The sequence below is a fragment of the Dama dama genome, chromosome 7 (genome assembly GCF_033118175.1).
Source record: "Dama dama isolate Ldn47 chromosome 7, ASM3311817v1, whole genome shotgun sequence".
NCBI classification, from domain to species: Eukaryota; Metazoa; Chordata; class Mammalia; order Artiodactyla; family Cervidae; genus Dama; species Dama dama.
The window spans coordinates 50,715,001-50,736,292 of record NC_083687.1 but is presented as its reverse complement, the minus strand read 5'-3'; the positions used below and the strand labels follow the sequence as shown (position 1 = coordinate 50,736,292).

General features: G+C 50.4%; 1 protein-coding gene across 5 annotated transcripts in view; it reads left to right on the top strand.

The window, feature by feature from the left end:
* FARS2 (phenylalanyl-tRNA synthetase 2, mitochondrial) overlaps positions 1-21,292 on the top strand; it is a 295,539-nt gene that overhangs the window by 186,514 nt on the left and 87,733 nt on the right. For 4 of the 5 annotated variants that reach the window (XM_061147689.1, XM_061147686.1, XM_061147687.1 and 1 more), the window contains one exon: positions 1,116-1,267. In XM_061147689.1, the coding sequence (XP_061003672.1) occupies positions 1,116-1,267 (152 nt within the window). Of the gene's footprint in view, positions 1-1,115; positions 1,268-15,516; positions 15,784-21,292 lie in introns of all 5 variants that reach the window. The other variant, XR_009693658.1, reaches the window with a different exon arrangement.

Genomic DNA, 21,292 nt, shown 5'->3' with positions numbered 1-21,292 from the left:
TTCTTTCAGGAGCAGTGGTACTTTGTCAGGAGCACCTGGATGGTAGCTTTATTATGTTCGTTTGAAATGTGTGTTCCGAACCAATGCTTTTGTTTGACAGCTTTATTGATGTTGCAGGTTGAGATCATTTATATTTGAGTACTTGATTCTTCAGAGGTTTTTCTGTTTAATAAGTGTTATACTTTTTCTAATCAGTGGTTCATCAGGGGGTTTATAGTGATATCAGGCTTAGTGTAAATCAATTTATAAACTTCTAACAAATTTATAGCTTTAGTAGATATTTCCTTAGTTGTATAGATTTCATAGGTATATAATGAAGCATTTAAGGAGACATTTTTTTATTGTGGCAGTAACTTACAGACCTCCGTCATGACTATCTATGCACATGTGTGTATATATATGAGTAATATGTAGATATATATTTGTGATGTATGTGTTTAAGCTGTGTAAACAAATTTGGTAATTTCTACAAATACCTAATTTTAAATATGTATCCAACATTATGAACTAGTTAGTTACCCCTGATAAACTGGGAAAAGAGTGGGATAAAATGGAGGAATGACTACATTTGTGTCTATCACATCCTTAGAAGCATAATTTGAAAAATAACTCCCGACATAATTAACAATTAGAAATATTCCCTTAATAATTAGAAATACTAACAAATAATGACATTACTAATCGAAATATCAATTCTGACAGGCCCTTACTTATTTCTCTATTAAAATGCCTTCCTCAAAGTATCACAGGAAGTTAATGAATTGCTTGTTAATTAAATGTGAACTTTTCTCCTCTAGTTTTCAAATGGAAAAAAAAAAAACTGATGTATGATGTATTCAAATTGCTTTATACTAAATTGAACATTAATGGCAATATAAATAAAATATATGGTAATGTTACACATGAATGTGATAAGGATATACAATATTCCTAATGGAATTTGCTAATTTCGGATATTGACTTATCTTTTAAGTTCGTCTTGTTCCTGAACATTCAAGTGCTGAAGCAATGTCTTGCCAGCATTTTCTAACTAGCCCAAGTGAAACCTGCCCTGAAAACACTCAAACATTGACATCCAACTTACAAATCTGTCTTTTCTTCTCTCGTTTCATTAGCCTCTCAGCAAGTACCCTGCTGTGATCAACGACATCTCCTTCTGGCTACCTCGTGAGAATTACACGGAGAATGATTTCTATGACTTAGTCCGAACAATTGGAGGAGACCTGGTGGAAAAAGTTGATCTTATAGACAAGTTTGAACATCCAAAGTAAGTAAAAAAAAACAACCCTCTCTGGCTTATCCATTTTTGTTTCTCTGTGGCAAATGGCATGTGGGAGTATGTAATGGAGTTTTGCTGCAACGTAGTGTGTAAGAGACAAATGTGATCTGAATTTATAGTGAACCTTCGGCATGTCCGAAAACTCTTTTGTATCCGTACTTTCTGAAAATCTTTCTAAGATGCATTTTTCCTCTTTCCTGCATTAGTAGACAAAGGATATGAAACAGAAAGTTTTTAAGATCTTGGAGTTTTCTGGTGTTGTTTTGGGAAGCGATATCTTATCCTCTCACATTCCAGGCACCGAGGAAATGAAGCTGAAAGAGCAGCTTGTGGCAGGAAAGCTGTTTTGTTCGTCTCTCTGAACGTTTATTAAGCATATACCACACGCCAAGACCCGTGTTACGCCCTAGGAGTTCAGTGTGGGTCTAGAAGCCTGCTCGAGGACTGGGGGAGGCAGTGTCCCGAGCTCCTGCCTGTTCAGCACTGTGTCTCCGTTTATGCAGTACTTCACTGGCAGCCTGGTCGGACAGAAGGTCCTTGGCTTCACCCACTTTTGCGGGGAGCAGGGTCTCATAAATGTTGCTCAGTTGTCTTCTCAAATTGAAGTCGATATAAAGAAATTTGAGGCCAGGCTTGACCTTTTTTTTCTTTTCTTCCTAAAGAATTCTTTGTCTTTAAAGTTTAATAACCGTGTCAGGATCCCTCTCGGGTATGACCTGCTCTTGCTACTCTGTGAACCCTTGTCTCTTTCTAATCAAGGTGTGCTGCCTCCTGGGTCTCAGGAAAGTTTTCTTGAATCATATCAACAAGGATCTCTCCTGACCCCTCACTCGGGGATCCATACGTGCTCTCCAGCCCTCCTTTGTCGCCGCCTCAGGCTGCTGTTTTTCCCTCTGATGTTTGAAAAAAATCTCTCTCTCCACTTGGTCTTGGGTGCTCCCCCCACCGTTACCTTCTCCCCCACCCCCATCTTCTATGGTCTCTCCTTGCCCACATTCCGATTCAGTTATTCTGTCCCACACCCACCTTTTCTGAGTTCTTAAAGCTCATATTTCAGTTCTCCCTGTTTTCTTCCTGTCTCTTCCCAGAGTCATTTCTGCTTTGTGATTTTTTCCTTCTTAGATAAATTGCTTCATTTGGTTTTTAAAATTCACTGCAAAATACTTGGTCAGAAATTTCATGTGACCCAATGGCAGCATTTTTCTCTTGATTCCCGTCAGTAAGTTTTTCTGCCGTTTCCCTATTTTTCCCTTCCCTGTATTTTAGTTAGTGCATCAGCGATGTGTGTGTGATTGCTTTTTGTCCCTCATATTTGAATGCATTGGATTTTCGGAACCAACTCTTTGTACGAGGTTGAGAGCTGAGCCAGGGGCTCCCTTTGACATCTTGTGAGTGACATGCCCCCCAGTCCCAATTATTGCAAGTCAGCGCCCTTTAGTGGAAACCTTCAGCTTCTGTGAACACAACTCTGGGTTGTTAGGCCGCTTTGTCGTCAGGACAGAGTCCCTCATGGTGACTCCTCAGGACAAAGGGATTTATTTAGGGTACGCCTGAGTCAGGGCTGAAGGCTACTCAGACCAAAGCAGGTCTGAGGCCAGAGACCCTCCGCATCTCAGCGCTTCCCTCAGTTAAACACCCATTCGCGTCTCCGCCCCTCGCTGCCTCAGTCCAAGGCTTTCCCAGCCCATCCTCTCTTTGATACCAGCACCAGTTCTGGGGGAGGCAGGCCCACTGAGCAAACCGTCACCCCCCGTGCTGGGCGGAGCCCTGCGCACCAGGCTGCTTCCTGGGGTCTGAGCAGACTGTGGACGAGCCGCTGTTGGTTCCAGAACCTATAGTTGGTTTAGTCGGGGGGCCGCTCTAAACCACCCGCCCCCTGCTTCCAGGCAAGAGCATCGTTAGCAGAGGGGCTCACTGCACAGTTTCGGAACCGGCATGGGGACACTCCCGTCCTCCCAGTCCTCCCCTCCCCTCCTCCTCCTGTCCTCCTCCCAGCCCTCCCCTCCCCTCCTCCTCCCAGCCCTCCCCTCCCCTCCTCCTCCCGTCCTCCTCTCAGTCCTCCCCTCCCCTCCTCCTCTCATCCTCCCAGTCCTTCCCTTCCCTCCTCCCAGTCTTCCCCTCCCCTCCTCCTCCCGTCCTCCTCCCATTTCTCCCCTCCCCTCCTCCTCCCGTTCTCCTGCCAGTCCTCCCCTCCCCTCCCCCTCCTGTCCTCCTCCCAGTCCTCCCTTCCTCCTCCCAGTCCTCCCTTCCTCCTCCCAATCCTCCTCCAGTCCTCCTCCCAGTTCTCCCCTTCCCTCCTCCTCCCATCCTCCACTCAGTCCTCCCCTCCCCTCCTCCTCCCGTCCTCTCAGTCCTCCCCTCCCCTCCTCCTCCCGTCCTCTCAGTCCTCCCCTCCCCTCCTCCTCCCAGTCCTCCCCTCCCCTCCTCCTCCCGTCCTCCTCCCATTTCTCCCCTCCCCTCCTCCTCCCGTTCTCCTGCCAGTCCTCCCCTCCCCTCCCCCTCCTGTCCTCCTCCCAGTCCTCCCTTCCTCCTCCCAGTCCTCCCTTCCTCCTCCCAATCCTCCTCCAGTCCTCCTCCCAGTTCTCCCCTTCCCTCCTCCTCCCATCCTCCACTCAGTCCTCCCCTCCCCTCCTCCTCCCGTCCTCTCAGTCCTCCCCTCCCCTCCTCCTCCCGTCCTCTCAGTCCTCCCCTCCCCTCCTCCTCCCAGTCCTCCCCTCCCCTCCTCCTCCCGTCCTCCTCCCAGTCCTCCCCTCCCCCTCCCCTCCCCCTCCCAGTCCTCCCTTCCTCCTCCCAGTCCTCCCTTCCTCCTCCCAATCCTCCTCCAGTCCTCCTCCCAGTTCTCCCCTTCCCTCCTCCTCCCGTCCTCCACTCAGTCCTCCCCTCCCCTCCTCCTCCCGTCCTCTCCGTCCTCCCCTCCCCTCCTCCTCCCGTCTTCCCAGTCCTCCCCTCCCCTCCTCCTCCTAGTCCTCCCCTCCCCTCCTCCTCCCGTCCTCCTCCCAGTCCTCCCCTCCCCTCCCCCTCCCGTCCTCCTCCCAGTCCTCCCTTCCTCCTCCCGTCCTCCTCCCAATCCTCCAGTCCTCCTCCCAGTCCTCCCCTTCCCTCCTCCTCCCGTCCTCCTCCCAGTCCTCCCCTCCCCTCCTCCTCCCGTCCTCCCAGTCCTCCCCTCCCCTCCTCCTCCCAGTCCTCCCCTCCCCTCCTCCTCCCCGGCCGCCTCCACCTACCTGCAGGACTCCCTGCTTGCCCCTGGCCGCTGGCTCGGTCTCATTCTAGTCTTCAGCTGCCGGCCCCCTGATTGATGCAGGCTCCGCGGGGGCCCAGGGCCCCAGGCCTCCCTTCACCCGCCCTCAGTGTTCTCAGGGGTGGAAGGAGGCTCGCTGCCTTGTGGCTGGTGGGTGCCTACCCACCCTCCCTCCCTCCCTAGAGGGACTTTTATTCCATGACCGGAGGTGGTTTATGGCATTGGAAGGCGAGGCCGTGTGGTCTGGTGGAAAGAGCTGGGAGTTGGGCGCCCTGATTCCCATGTCTCTGCATTCTAATACCTGGTCCCGGGCCGCTGGGCCGCAGTCTCCTTCCTCTGCCCACTTGGGAGCTCGGATACCACCTTTCAATGGTTGCTGCAAACACAAGATGAGCCCGTCTGTGTGACATGCTTTGAAAATCTCCGCGTTCTGAAATAATCGCTAGGTGGTCGAGTATCAACCAGTAACTTCCACAGTCAACCCATCTTGTTCCTGTAAGACAGAGGACGACCTCAGTACAGTGAGTCCACTCAGGTTTGGCAGTCAGTCCAGAAGATGAAGCTGTGATTCTAGAGAGAAGAGAATGAGGCTTCAGCGTGTCATTCTGAAATGGTGCCTGGTCTTCCCGCAACTTGAGGAGTAAATTTTTAATCAGAAAGAAAAAAAAAAATACAAATACTTCATCCAGCGGCATGGATGCTGGCAGGTAGGGCTTCGTCATCCACAGGACTGGTCTCTGGGCTGTATGCCGAGGCGATGCTGCAGGCAGTGGCAGCGGGTGGCTGACATCTCTGGTCTCATTTCTAGAGACAGAGCTGAGTAAGCGCAGTTACCAGAACTTAAAGATGGGCTGGCAGTGAGAAGCACGCTTCAGCTAATCTTGGGAGAGCGCGTCAGAAGACATGTCCCCTTGAAATAGTCTGCGTGCAGTGCCAAGGAGACGGCCTTAGAACTCCACTGGCTGCTCGCCCTTCCCTCGTTTTTATTGCAAGGCTGGTGGCATGAGTATAAGAATGTCTATTGTTGTAGCTCGGACAGCCCGGAAAGCAGTTCTAAGAAAACTATTTTTAGCCTGGTATTTCTTTTCCCCGATCCCATCCCTCCCCTCCGTCCCCACGCCTGCTTTCTGAAGCAGCCCGGGAGAGGTGTATTCTCTCGCCATCACAGGGCAGCCCTGCTGGCCCCCAGCGGGAGACACTATAGTACACAATTAGTTCAGTCCCCGCACCCCTCCTCTTCCGCCGTGTCCCCCAGGACCTCGCCATTTGCGGGAGGATTCTTGGGGCTCACCTGCAGGCTGACCTGACCCCAGAGGAGCAGCCGTGCATAGAGCAGGGAGGGCCCCGAATGCCTGCTGGACGCCAGCGAGGCGGGGCCAGCCTATCCCCAGCCGCCTGCCACGTCACCCTGCACCTCTGTGGAAACTAGCCAGGAAGCCCCTCTCTCCTCTGGACTTGCAGTTGGCACTTTTCAGGGAGTTCTCCAGCAGTGTCTGTGCTCAGCACCTTGTGCACCTTTTTCTAAGTGTGGAGAGCGAACGCCCTCTTTCCAAGATGCAGGCAAGTGTGCCTCACACCCCTTCGTGTTGCCTGGTCCCACCCCCACAGTAGTGATCAGAGGGACGCCAGGTAAGACATGCACCCAGGGCAGCATGTGTGGGGACAGGAGGTCTCTGTTGTGCTCACAGGGGTGGAATGAGGAGCAGAACTCCCCTCTCATCATGGGGGGCAGTTAAGAGAAAGGCTTTGTATCATTTGGGTCTTTAAAGTTGTTATCTCAGTTCACAAGGTCACTTCTTTCCACTGTTCAGTTCAGTCTTTGCAACCCCATGGACTGTAGCACGCCAGACCTCCCTGTCCATCACCAACTCCCAGAGTTTACTCAAACTCATGTCCGTTGAGTCGGTGATGCCATCCAACCATCTCATCCTCTGTCGTCCCCTTCTTCTCCTGCCCTCAATCTTTCCCAGCATCAGGGTCTTTTCAGATGAGTCAGTTCTTTGCATCACGTGGCCAAAGTATTGGAGTTTCAGCTTCAGCATCAGTCCTTCCAATGAACACCCAGGACTGATCTCCTTCAGGATGGACTGGTTGGATCTCCTTGCAGTCCAAGGGACTCTCAAGAGTCTTCTCCAACACCACAGTTCAAAAGCATCAATTCTTCGACGCTCAGCCCTCTTTATAGTCCACTCTCACATCCACACACGACCACTGGAAAACCGTAGCTTTGACTTTCTAATGGCTGCCACCCAGATGAATGCCCAGGGGCCGCGGTGGGAGTCGGCCCTCCCCCGCCCCCCCCCACCAGTCCCCCTGTCTGTCACCTCACTTTTCACACCCCATGGAGACTCGGGCCCTGTGTGCTGCGGTCCTAAGAGTTGGTGATGTTGTCCTGGCGACCACGAGGCGCATGAATCTAAATGCAGCCTCAGAATTGTGCGGAGCATCACCACGCCCTTATCCTCACTAGAGAGTTGGGAGCTGAGTCTCTAAGGGTGGGTCTGTATTTGTAAGGAAGTCTCCGCGATACACAGGTGAGACCTATTTGAGTCAGTCGTCAAAACTTCAGATCTCCAAGCAGCAGAGATGCCCCGCCGACCTGGGCCTCACCTGGCTGGCTTCTTGTGCCCCCAGCGCCTCTCGGCCCCAGTTCACCCTGGGCTGGGCCGGGACCTGCTGGCCAGGGCAGTTCCAGGCAGCTGACTCCAGGGTCTCCCGGAGACTTGCTTTCCTCAGCTTGGTCAATCTGAGGCTCCAGCAGCAGACAGGAGGATGCACCAGAGAAGGCAGGGGGCAACCACCTATGGGAGGAGGGGCCCCTCCAGGGGGAAGGACCGGTGATGTGCACAGGTGGGCCCAGTGGTCCCGCCGTCAGGGCGTCTGCCTTTAGGGGTGTTGGTAGCGGCCCCGGCAGTCAGGAGCAGGTGGAAGTGTGCAGCAGGGCAGACCAGCAGTCACAGAGGAGCCGGGTTTTGGGACAGCCATCCAGCCAAGTGTGGAGGAGAGCTGAGCTCAGGCTGGCCAGGGGAGCATGGAGGCCGCTCCTGGGGTGGGAGCCCCAGATGTTGGGGCAGAGTCCTCCCAGGACTGTCTGCATGTTCTGCTGGGCCCTGCTGGCCCAGGGCTCCTGCGGGTCCCCCTCAGAGGTGGAGTCTGGTTCTGAGTCCAGAACGGGGCAGAATCTGAGACGTGAGGGGTAGGGGGACACGGGGAACAGTGGGGTCAGAAAACCCAGGGGGCGCAGCTGATGTTTGTGGCAGCTTCCGTCTCTTTGTTTCGCTTCGTTTTAGTAGTCCATAGCGTCACTGTGATCATTGGTTCAGGTGTAGTTTGAAGTCAGAGAGGGTGTTATCATCGAGGGAATTTGATCGGGGTCTAGTGAGAAGAAAGCAAGGTAGAATGTCCTGAGAGTCCCGTGAAGGAGACAAGGACGCCCCAAGGTGGCGCGGTGCTGACCAGGGCGTCCCCATCACCGGGCCTCTTATGACTCAGATGCTGGGGATGCGAGCAAAGGGGCTTCTGTTCCCGCTGTCCCCTGCTGTCCACCCACCTGCTCACACGCATCTCTGTCTCCAGCAGAGCCCCCTCGGGGTGTTCTGGAAGCCCCAGAGGGTGTCTCATGCGTGTTCACAAACCAGCTCACCCCACTGGACGTGGTGTGACCACCATCGCGTCCCCGTGGCTCCTGGCCGGGCGTGGGCAGTCCTGCGCGGCCCCGGCCGGCTCGCCATCGAGCTGTGGAGCCCCGAGGTGCTCTGCGTGTTCCGGGCTTGTGCACAGCTGGTCCCCCCGCCCCACTGGTGTCATGCTTGTCACCTCTGTCTGAGCCCAGTCTCCCCACCGGCTGCGCAGAGAACCCCCCCCCCCCCGCCCCCCATGTCCTGCCCTGGTCTTTTCCCTTCAGGTAACAGCAAACAAGGGCCGGGGATTTTGGGTCGGTCCTAAGTCTCGTTTACACGGATGTCTTTTCCATGCGTGCACAATTCAGAGATGAGGACAAAATTCACAGAATGCCAGTCGCCTTCCAGAACTGTTTTGTAGGATGTCACATGTGTAGTATTTCTCAGAGGAGAAAGAACACTTCACAGAAGTGCTTGAAGTCTGTGTTTGAGAGATGTGGCCACTGTTCTTAGTCCTCTCCTGCTCCTGAAAGGAAGTGGCAATAGTAAGATGAGGAAGGAAGCTAGTCTTGGAAATTAGGCAGGTGAAATACCTGTACCGGAGATGACAGCGGAGGTCTAGATGTGTACACAAAGGTTTACCGGAATAATGTCTTACCTTGTGCTATGCGTAGTCGCTCAGTCATGTCTGACTCTTTGCAACCCCACGAACTGTAACCCACTAGGCTCCTCTGTCCGTGGGGATTCTCCAGGCAAGAATACTAGAGTGGGTTGCCATGCCCTCCTCCAGGGGATCTTTCCAACCCAGGGATTGAACCCAGGTCTCCCACATTGCAGGTGGATTCTTTACCATCTGAGCCACCAAGGAAATCCATCTCTTATCCTAGCGTTCATTAAATATGGTAATTTCTCCTGGATCGTCTGTCTAGTAATGCAACCAGTGTGCAAGTTTTGAAATTCTATGGTTACAGTAGAAGAAGCATTTCTAGCACATTCTTCTGTTTTAGCAACTGCTCCATCACCTTATATTTATACATTTTTCCATTCTTGCACTGTAAATCAGTGTTAAGTGCTAGGTCTTGAACTTTCTACTCTCTTTGGCATTTAGAACAAAGTACTCAATTAAGAAATGTTGATGAAATTGATTCACCATAAAGAAAAGGAAAGAAAATCTCTACATTATTTTTCAGGATATAACTGACACCCCTTTCCACGTAGACCAAAAACACACCCCAGTTGGTAACATTTTCTGGTTAAATGACCAGCACCTTACCTCTCAGTTAACAGTGGTTTCTTTTCTTACAGGAGAGAAACGTGGGGTGTGGATTGCTATATAGAAACAAGAATTAGGTTGCACTAAGGTGGGATGTGAGTGAACCACTGGTTTAAAAATAGTGTAGTTTGGACCAAATGTTCAGATAGAGGAAAGGAAAGAAAGAAGGGGGAGGGGGGGAGTTTCGTGAAGAAGGTTGGTCATATCCTGTATAAAATATATTTTGAAACTCAGAGCTCCCAGGATCAGGAAGCTGATTGGGTGGGGGGGTGGGGGGTGCTGTTAGAAGTATGCAGATTATCCACGGTTACCTAGGAAACCCCTCTTCTAATTGGAAGAGGAGTGATCACAAGGCAGGAGAGAAATTTAAGGAGTCAGATTAGGGCGGGTTCATGTGTATGTCTGTTTGCCGTAACGCGAGGAACGAGGAACGTCTATGAAGGAAGGTGACATGAAGAGAAAAGCTGCCTGCTCAGGGAAGGTGGAGAAGCTTCCCACCTCTTGAAAGTGGAGCTCCCAAACCGTGATGCCCCGCACCGTCCTGCCCAGGGTGACAGGAGAAGTGGGCCCCGGCCCCCTTTCCCAGAAGCCTCGGCCCCCTTTTCCGGAAGCCCCGGTCCCCTTTCCCAGAAGCCCCTGCGTCCCTTTCCCGGAAGCTCCAGCCCCCTCTCCCGGAAGCCTTGCCTCCCCGCACGCAGCCTCGAAAGGGCAGCTGGCACACCAGCCCGGCGGGACTCTGCGCCTAGACCGGGCCGGCTGGTCCAGAGAGGAGCACCTCACGAAACTGGGCCGATGGGCCTCTTCTCCGTCTCGTTTGGGTGGAAAACTAGAGAGAACTTGGGCTATGAGTGGTCTTGCCGGGAACCGTCGCTGGCCGTGTTTCCTGCAGTGTGGACGGCAGAGAGCGAGCGGAGGAAGCAGCCGAGAAGAGAGGCGGAAGGCGGTTGCCGGCGAGTGGGTCCTGGCCCACCGTGGTGTGGGGCCCCGGCTGCACCGACCCTTCCCCGGTCCTTCCTCAGACTCCATAAACCACTGTAACTCCCGGCATGTAAGGTCCTTGGATGTGGGTTTTCATTACTGGAGACCAGATGAGTTCCAGAAACGTTGGGCCCTGGAAGCGGGCAAGAAGGCAGAGGAAGCAGGCTGAAGCCAGCAGCGTCCTAGTCAGAGGACGTGGAGCAGCGTGGAGAGGAGCTGTGGCCGCCTTGGGCTCTCGGTGTTTCTGTTAAGTGCAAGCCTGAAGTGGCTCTTCTCCTCTTAGCTGGAGTGGCTAAAAATGAACGCCGTCTGGGTGAGACTTATTCGTTCCAGGGAACCTGCACTGAACACTTACCGCAGGGGCGCAACCACGCTGTCTATGAGTCTCGTGGTCCAGAAATATCAAAGCGATTTTTAGAAACGAGAAACTGTCCTCAAGGAGCTCACAGTCTGATAGCAGGTCTGTGCAGATGATGTTTGCAGTCATCCCTGTGCCGTCAAGGGTCTTGAATGAGCAGTGCACCACCATGGTTTCAAAGAAGGGCTGCGTCTCACGTTGCCTTAAATGCTCAAGCAACTTTGCAGATCGTGGTTCAGCGGAGTCTAGAAGGCAAACAGGACTTAGATATGGAAGGGGCCAGGGCAGAGGGGGCGGCTTGCCCAAAGAGTGGAAGACGGATGTGGGAGAGGAGTTCAGACTGACCAGCGCGCAGGGCGCACGGGGCTGGGGAAGGGACTGTGCTGGGGGGTGAGACCTGTCTCAAAGGCCCTGAACTTCCTTATAAAGGCGTAGACTTTCTCGTCCAGCATGTGGGAAGTCCCTGAGCTCGTTCAGTGGTTTGCAGTTTATGAAGGATTTTCCATCTTGCCTGTGGCCAGGGGTGAGGTTGATCATAGGAGAAAGATGTGTTGGATTGGCCAGAAAGTTCGTTCAGGCATTCGTGTACCATCTTGCGGGAAAAACCAAATGAATGTTTTGGCCAACCCAGTAGAAGCGTGTGTGCATAGTCTGAGTGAGAAGAGATGAGTCCTTGGTGAGGGGCGGGGGGGCGGGGGGATCCTTGTAGGAAGAAGCTGGCTGATGGGGGAGATATTCAGGGTCTGAATCTACAGGGAAGGCGAGCCTGTTCCAGGGGGGGACCATGGGGGTGGGGGAGGAAACACAGCCCCTGGCCCGTGGGACACGGAGGACAGAGGCTGACCAGGCCAAGGGAGGGGAGGAGGGAGCGGCCTTTGGAGGAGGCGATTTGATTACTTTGCACCTCTTGGGCTGAGAGGGGACACACAGCCAAGCTGACGGGAGAGCCCCCGGAGGGAGGCCAGGTTTAGCACCCACACTAATCCCGTGGGACTAGGACGAGGCGAGAGCCCTGGGGAAGACCTTAGGGGCGCGGAGAGGGAGGGCGGGGTTCGGAGGGAAGGCCAGAGCCGGTGGTGGGGGAACCACAGGACGAGCCGCTGAGAGGAGCCACCGTCCAGGACGCGGTGCCAGGGCCTCGTGAGGGGCTGTGGGAACTGCGGTTCAGAAACCTTTCGGATCATCCCGTTTCTTCACTGTTCCTGCCCCCCACCCCGTGCCTTCACTTAGATTTATTCCACAAGCGTTCCTGATAAGAGGATGCGTGATGTGGACATGCTGAGGGTGGACGGACTGCAGAGAACCAGGGGCTGAGGGGGACGCACTGCAGAGAACCAGGGGCTGTGCTTAGGTCCGCTCCCTGGCCCTGCCCCTCGTAGCTGTGTGTCTGGCTGTTCCCTCTGAAGCAGTGCTGCAGGAAGTTTCTGTTTCCCGTCACCCCACATTTGTCTTCCTTCCCTGCTTGGTTCAGTTAAAGGATCAAGTGAGGCTGCTCGAGGACCTGCTCCAGGCGCTCCGAGAGCAGAGGCTGTGCGTACACAGTGGTTTGCAACCCTCCACCCGGCGCCAGGGGGTCCTCCGAACACAAGCCTCCCCAGGTTCATTTAAAGGGCTGCAGTCAGTGTATTCAGCTCAGGAAAAGGTATGGCCTGAAAACTAGGACCTAAGCATATGAGCAGGATTTAGAATTTAAATCATACTTTGATCAGCATTTCTGGAAATGGCACAGGAAGGAAACACTCCTTGAGGTCTCATGTCCTTCCGGGTGCATCTGTGCAGCAGGGTCTGCTCACCCCTGTGGGGGTGGCCGCCTCTGGATGGCGGCAAGTCCACTTGGGGGACAGGGTTCTAGAAGTCAGCCGCACACCTCCACTCACCCCCCAAACCTGAAACAGCCGCCCCACAGAGAGCGGACAGGAGGACAGAAGTGGGAGGGACATACAGGGAAAGCGGAGAAGACTCCGTTATATTTAGGATGTGATTTTTTTTTGACCTAGATTCAATCAATGAATACCTAGATATTGAACCTCTCCCTTTCAGGATTCCTCTGGCAAGAAAATCTGTTTAAATATGAATCCCAAATCATGTCATCTCATGTCTGCCGCAGGAATATAGCTGGCAGTATTAAACAGACCAAGCCCTTGAGAAGCCTAGTCTGAACAGAAGCTATTCTTGGCATTGTTTAAGTAAAGGAGATCAATACAGATATTCAAGATGGAAAAATCCTAATAGTTAGTAGGAAACCCGAATTCACGGTCCCTCCAACCTTCAAAGCAGAGCAAGTGTTCCTCAGGAAACAGACGTGTTTTAGAGGTTTCAGCGGGGTCCCCCAGGGGTGGTGGGGACCCCTCCTTCACGCCCCACAGCTGGCATGGAGCCCCGCTTCCTGCCTGGATGTCCCCCTGCAGACCACTCTGCTTGCCCAGTGGCTGGACCAGGTGCAGGGTGAAGTCCGACTCTGTAACATAGGACCCAGTTTACACAATGATATATTGTAATCATGCTGTTTTACTATTTTTAACAATACTTTTACTTACTAAATAGGTTTTCTGCTTATTGCAATACAAGGGGGATTTTTTTTCCTTTTAGCTCATGCCATAATGTAAAAATGGCAAGGCAGTTATTGTACTCATAACGGCAGATTTGTTTAATTAAAATTACATTCAGTCATGCTGACACTCTCATAAGCAACTGTGAAAAATACCTATTATGATCTGTTGATATGCTGCCTTGAGCGGCTAATAATTGTAGTTAGAAGGAGGTTTTGCTTCTTTATCATCAGTAAACTTGATCACTCAAGTTTGAAAGGAGCGGTATTAATAATTTTAAACTTTTATATTTGTTTATCAGTTGGGCCTTTGCATTGTGTTTTTAAAATCAGCCCCTCCACCCGTCCTCCAGTGAAGAGAAGGCAACTGTTTCTGTTAAATATCACATGGGAGTGTTTGGTGGAAAAGCATGTTTGAACAGTCCCCAGCGGATGTGGGGGCGGGGCGCCCTCACGGGTGTCCCTGGCGCTCCTGAGACTGCTCAGGGTTCCTGGAGCTCGGTCGGTGGTTGTGTCTTACTCCGTCTCATTTCTTGCCGCTTCCCGGGAGGAGTGGACCGTGTGTCGCAGGGGGCCGGCGGGCCTCATGGAGCAGCATGTGGGCCCTTGCAGGGGCTGGCACGAACGTTTACAGCGTTAACTACTGTTGGCGGTGGGGGCGAAATCCTAGTGCTGGGTTTTCTTCTGGGGGAAACTCACTGTAATTGAAAGGAAGCACTGACTACACACCGAGAATGGCACAGCTTCCCGTTGGAAAGTGTGTCGTGTTACGTGTATAGTTAGACTCGTGCTCGTAAGAGACACCTAATTGCTTGATGAAAATGAGCAACAAAGCTGCTTTCATACGGTCTACTTGTTTTGGATTGGAAGACCAGGAAAGAAAGTTGAGAATATTATGAAAGAAAAAAACATGTGATGGGCTTTGAGATCTGAGAAGGAATTATTTTAACACCATAAGAAGAAATTGCAGTATACTTTTTTTTTCTGAGCACAATAAATGCTCTAGGATGTAGGCAGTGTGACGTTTTTTGATAGAGAAAATGGGAAGAAATGCCGGACCTTGCACCCAGCGCATCTGTTTGTAAGGCAGTATCTGATGAGACTTCCATTGTGGACAGGCCCAGCGTCTGTGTTACTCAGCTGAGATTCAGTCCAAAAGTGGACCCTGTAGAGTCTTCATTCCAACACTTTGTTTTCTGATTTGGAATTCAGCGCGCAGCCGATCTGGTGGTGTCGTTGACTGAAAGATCGTTGCTATCAGTGTTCATGAAACAAGAGAGACCGGTCATTTTTAGGAGGTGGCACGATTCTGCCATCCTCTCTTGGTGTTTTTAAATCTATTTCATGATAAAGTAGTCTCCAGAGCACATCAACCGTTAGATGTCTATTTTAGACATCTATTGTTCCACCAACTTATAAAAATCCCTGTGGCATGAATGGGCGACTCATGCAGGGGCCCGAGGGCACTGGGGATGTGGTGTGGGGGGCGGGGGGGGGGCCTGGGCAGTACGTGCGGCGGTGAGGCTGCCTGCGGAGCCGTGCACCGCGGGATGAAACCCCGCTTCCTCACGACGTCTCCCCAGGGAGTGTACGTCATTATTCTCACCTGCATTCTCGCCTGCCTTCTCTCTTATCCGGACAAGCCACTGGTTCGTCATCTACAAACCTGGTGTCATAAATCTACCTTAAAAGCAGCAACATAAAAGTCTAAAATTGAAAGGAAGTTCATGGAAACACATCTAGCTTTTTTTTTTACAAAAGCAGAATGATTGAATTTTTAATTTTAACACGTGTCCTTCAGCCTTCGGTGTGGCTGTGGACGTGTTCCCAGGGGCTGGCTCTCTGTCTGTGTGTCTCCTGTCCTGCTGTGGGCATGTTATCCTATTGCACATGCGCTTGTATTGTTCTCAGTCATTATTGGAATTTGCATGTGAAATGTTAACAATGTTTGTACTCTGCATTTAGAGCACTCATGAAGGTTTTTTCTCACCTGGGAATCCCATTAGGTGTATTCAGAGTATCTTTGGGGATTTTCAGAAATGCAAAGTAGGTTGGTTCTTCTTGCTTGGGTAGAGTGAACTGGCTCGGAGTTCATCCAACCATTTGCACAGATGCCTGTAGGAAGGTCTAGGGTGCCTGGGAAAGGCCACATTATGTTGTGAATTGGGTATCAGACCTGCCTTCCTCTTTTCTCTACTGGATGTCTGGTTCTTTGTTTGCAGATGGGTCAGTGAGAACGGTGCCCGTGAGGTGTAGTGCCGTGAGAAGGTGTCTGTGGACTTGTGGATTTCACCGACCGTCAGGCAGGGTCTCCGAGGACCAGCCTGTCACTCACCATCACTGCCGTGGGTGGCGCCTGCACTGCTGTCTGCAGCTGCCTGTCTGCTGCTGTGGGCTGGGTGTCGGGCTACAGCAGGGGTCTCTGAAACCTCACTTGGCTTCTTCCCCTCGTTGCGAGCAGACTGCCGAGGGTCACGTCCTTCCCTCAGGTAACTTGTCTGTAATCGACTCTCAAATCATCTGGTGGGTTTCTGAATAATCCTTTTATTTTTTTTAAAAAGTCATGCTCCATTTTACTGCTGTCCGCTTCACTCTTGGACTGAGTTTTTAAAGGTTATATCCCCAAGATAATGTTGAGCTTTTTCATGACTATGTGTCTTTCAGGTCTGTTCTTCCTGTAATCCTACGTGGGCAATTTAATTAGAGTGAGAGAGAGAGAGAGAGAGAGAGTGTGTGTGTGTGTGTGTGTGCCCGTGCATGCAGATGCAGGGGTTATTGAGTACCTGTTCTGTATGAGCTACCATTTTATATGCTGGTACAGTGGGAGGGTTGAGGCTTGGAGAGTTTTAAGTCACTGGCCTGAGGTCACACAGCTGTTGGGTGGTCATGGCAGGACTTAAAGGAGGCATAGTAGCTCTCACATCGCTTCATATCTTGCAGAAAAACCAAATCAAATCTGGGTGTTGGCCATCTCTCCCCCTTCCCACCATGAAGAATGCATGCTAAGTCAGTTCAGCCATTTCCAACTGTTTTCGACCTCATGGCTGTAGCCTTCCAGGCTCCTCTGTCCATGGGATTCTCCAGGCAAGAATACTGGAGTGAGTTGCCATGCCCTCCTCCAGGGGATCTTCCTGACCCAGGGATCGAACCTGGGTCTCTTGCTTTGCAGCCAGATTCTTCACCATCTGATTCACCAGGGAAGCCCGGGTTATAACATGCATATATGTAAAATACATACTTGAGACACCTGTATGGAGAACTGTAAATGAAGAACAATATAGGCTAAAGCTTGAGCTGTAATTGATCCAGGACAATCCATGTATAATATGCTTCTGAATCACATAAATCCCTCATATGACTTTTTAAAAAATCACTTGTCCATTGTTTAAGCTTTCTGATTAATCGGAGTAACGGCTAAGGATGGTTTACTCCAAGATAAAACTCTTACTCTGAATGAAGTATTTTCACTTTAAAAGCCTTTTGGAATATCTGAAGTCATTCCTTCCCTATGTTAAGCAGTCACTGAGAGTTGATTTATAATATATCCTGCCTTTGCCTCTGCATGTAGAATCTAACCTAGCACCCCAGGAAGAACGGAAAAGGATTTTTTAAATGTCAAAAAAAAAAAAAACTTCCTCCTTTGCACCTTCCTCCAGCTTCTGTCACCGACCTTGGAGGCCTGCCCTCCAGAGCAACATAAGAGAGTAAGTTTGCACAGTTGTGAACAACTTAAAAGAAGCCAGTTCCTGAAGGCACTGGACCGTGCAGGTGCTCGTCATTGAAGTGGCCAGCACAGGAAGATGGGCCCGTGGGTAAATGCATTGGGTACCCCGAGCCCCCCACAGCCCAGTCAAGTCTTCAGAGGGCTCTCTGCATCCTCGCGACAGTCGTTCTCAGCAGCCTGGACAGACGCGTTCACTCTGACCCTGCTTGGGTCTCACCCGGCAGCACAGAGCATCTCAACCTGAGCTTGACTTCCTCCCAGGGAGATGGTGCTGAAGGCAATGCCGTTATGAGCTCAGAACATGGGTTTTGGAGGGAAAAGCCTTGATGAGTGGCTTTTTAGAGAAATATTTATTTTAGACTAATGAACAAAACAAATAGCTCCACTCTAGAAATAACTCTCAGCTCCCTTATGATCCACCATCATGCACACACAAATTTTCTTCCAGGAGGAGGGAGCAAGTGTACGTGGGTGAGACAAAGAACCGAAGTAATAATCCAGCTTTGATCAAAACTCTTGTGTTACAGCATTCCCTCTGAAAATGATTTCTAATCAATGAGCGCTTCCACAGCGCGCTCAGGAGTAATTACCTTACATGTGTTCCCACTGAGCGCCGATTAGAAGCAGGATGTGAGATCAGAGGGGCAGAAGAGGAAGGTAAGAAGGGAAAATCTCACCCAGGCGCTGAAATGCCCAGGCGGAGGGCTGTTTCATAAGCTCGTGCCCTGGGTAGGGATGTCGACCTCCATTCACCCCCTGTCCCCCCCAATACCAGTGAACACATGCCCGCTCTTTGGGGCAGTGTTGGCGACGGCTGCGGGGCACCCTGCCACACTAAGGCGGGGCGACTGGCTGGCTCCAGTGAAAGCGTTTGTCCTGGCAGCAGACAGGCATGTGGGCTGCTAAACCCCCTTCTCGCCCCATGTCCTGGTGGCCAGGGGTCAGTTTTCAGCACGGACGGCTAGGTGCAGACTCTCTAGCCCACGCGGTAGTTGAACCTGGGCTTCATTAGTCCAAGAAGGGACCCAGGGGCCTGGGAACGGAAGTCAAACACTGGGAACGATTCTGCCTGTGAAAGGAAAGTGTAGCAAGAAGTGGCGAGGACCGGCAGGTGGCGGGGTCACTGCGAAGGCGAGGACCACGTGGGGTCTGTCCAGGCGAGAGGTCAGTGACCCCCAGTGCTTGCTGGATGGGAACGGTTCCCGAGAAGATGTGATGAGGGGCTTCCCTGTGGTCTGATGGTTAGGACTTCGCCCTTCTGGTCCACGGGGTGCGGTTTCGAGCCCTGGTTGGGAAGCTGAGATCCCACCTGCCTCATGGCCAAAAAGCAAAAAACCCATAGAACAGAAGCAGTATTGTAACAAATTCAATAAAAGACTTAAAAAAAATGGTCAAAATAAAAAAATAATTTAAAAAAGAATATGTGAGGAAAGTATAATGAAAACACATGCATGGGGAGAAGCAAAAACCTTGTTTATGGCGAGAGTCGGACCATGGGGCAGTGCCCGGGAAGAGAAGCTTGTCCGCGTTGGTCAGCGAGAACGGAGCCCTCGGCCCTGTGGTCACAGCAGAGCCCCCTATGGCTGCCCCTCCCCGCCCCTGTGAGGGGCCAGCCGTGCGCTTTGGCCCGGCCCTCAGATGGCTGGCAGGATGTCGGCAGGCTGGCCCCTGTGACCTTGGCTGTTCAGCCACGTGATTCCCTTGAGAGCACCCTCTCCAGGTGGCTTCCTTCCCAGAGAGAAGCTTGGAGGCGCCAGGGTCTGGTCTTCCAGTTTTAAGCCCAGCGTCAATGGCTTGCTCACGTGAGGACCTGCATTCCTACTCCCAGCAGGTTAAAAAATTTTTACCCTCTGCAAAACGACTGAAAGAAGCTCAAATGAATGGCAGGTTTATTTTAGTGACTGGTTCCCTGAGCATGTTTACCAATGGGAATAGCTGCAAACTTAGGTCATCTTAATGAAAACAGACCCAACAGAATCTCCGCTGACTCAGCTCTTAGGATTCTGAAGCAGTGTGTGTTTAGGCACAGAACAGCCCCTTTCTGAACATCCTTGCATTAAAAACCGACTTGGCTGAGGTACCTTCCCCACCTTCGAAGACGCTTCAGTTCTTCTCAGATCCTCCTGCAGACTTTTCACCCATGAGTAAATACTAACAGCCGCTGAAATGGTGGAGGGCAGTCATTCTGCCTCTGGTGTAGAATGGGGGGCTGCCCTCTATACCACATATATATACATACTGTACATAAGTAGATGGGGGGCTTCCCTCTATACCCTATATATATATATACATACTATACATATGTAGATGGGGGCTGCCCTCTATACCACATATATATACATACTGTACATAAGTAGATGGGGGCTGCCCTCTATACCACATATATATACATACTGTACATAAGTAGATGGGGGGCTTCCCTCTATACCCTATATATATATATACATACTATACATATGTAGATGGGGGCTGCCCTCTATACCACATATATATACATACTGTACATAAGTAGATGGGGGCTGCCCTCTATACCACATATATATACATACGGTACATAAGTAGATGGGGGGCTTCCCTCTATACCCTATATATATATATACATACTATACATATGTAGATGGGGGCTGCCCTCTATACCACATATATATACATACTGTACATAAGTAGATGGGGGGCTTCCCTCTATACCCTATATATATATATACATACTATACATATGTAGATGGGGGCTGCCCTCTATACCACATATATATACATACTGTACATAAGTAGATGGGGGGCTTCCCTCTATACCCTATATATATATATACATACTATACATATGTACATGGGGGCTGCCCTCTATACCACATATATATACCTACTGTACATAAGTAGATGGGGGGCTTCCCTCTATACCCTATATATATATATACATACTATACATATGTACATGGGGGCTGCCCTCTATACCACATATATATACATACTGTACATAAGTAGATGGGGGGCTTCCCTCTATACCCTATATATATATATACATACTGTACATATGTAGACAGGGGCTGCCCTCTATACCACATATATATACATACTGTACATATGTAGATGGGGGGCTTCCCTCTATACCCTATATATATATATACATACTGTACATATGTAGACAGGGGCTGCCCTCTATACCACATATATATACATACTGTACATAAGTAGATGGGGGGCTTCCCTCTATACCCTATATATATATATATACATACTATACATATGTAGACGGGGGCTGCCCTCTATACCACATATATATACATACTGTACATAAGTAGATGGGGGGCTTCCCTCTATACCCTATATATATATATACATACTATACATATGTACATGGGGGCTGCCCTCTATACCACATATATATACATACTGTACATAAGTAGATGGGGGCTGCCCTCTATACCACATATATATACATACTGTACATAAGTAGATGGGGGGCTTCCCTCTATACCCTATATATATATATACATACTATACATATGTAGATGGGGGCTGCCCTCTATACCACATATATATACATACTGTACATAAGTAGATGGGGGGCTTCCCTCTATACCCTATATATATATATACATACTATACATATGTAGATGGGGGCTGCCCTCTATACCACATATATATACATACTGTACATAAGTAGATGGGGGGCTTCCCTCTATACCCTATATATATATATACATACTATACATATGTACATGGGGGCTGCCCTCTATACCACATATATATACATACTGTACATAAGTAGATGGGGGGCTTCCCTCTATACCCTATATATATATATACATACTATACATATGTACATGGGGGCTGCCCTCTATACCACATATATATACATACTGTACATAAGTAGATGGGGGGCTTCCCTCTATACCCTATATATATATATACATACTGTACATATGTAGACAGGGGCTGCCCTCTATACCACATATATATACATACTGTACATATGTAGATGGGGGGCTTCCCTCTATACCCTATATATATATATACATACTGTACATATGTAGACAGGGGCTGCCCTCTATACCACATATATATACATACTGTACATAAGTAGATGGGGGGCTTCCCTCTATACCCTATATATATATATACATACTATACATATGTACATGGGGGCTGCCCTCTATACCACATATATATACATACTGTACATAAGTAGATGGGGGGCTTCCCTCTATACCCTATATATATATATACATACTGTACATATGTAGATGGGGGCTGCCCTCTATACCACATATATA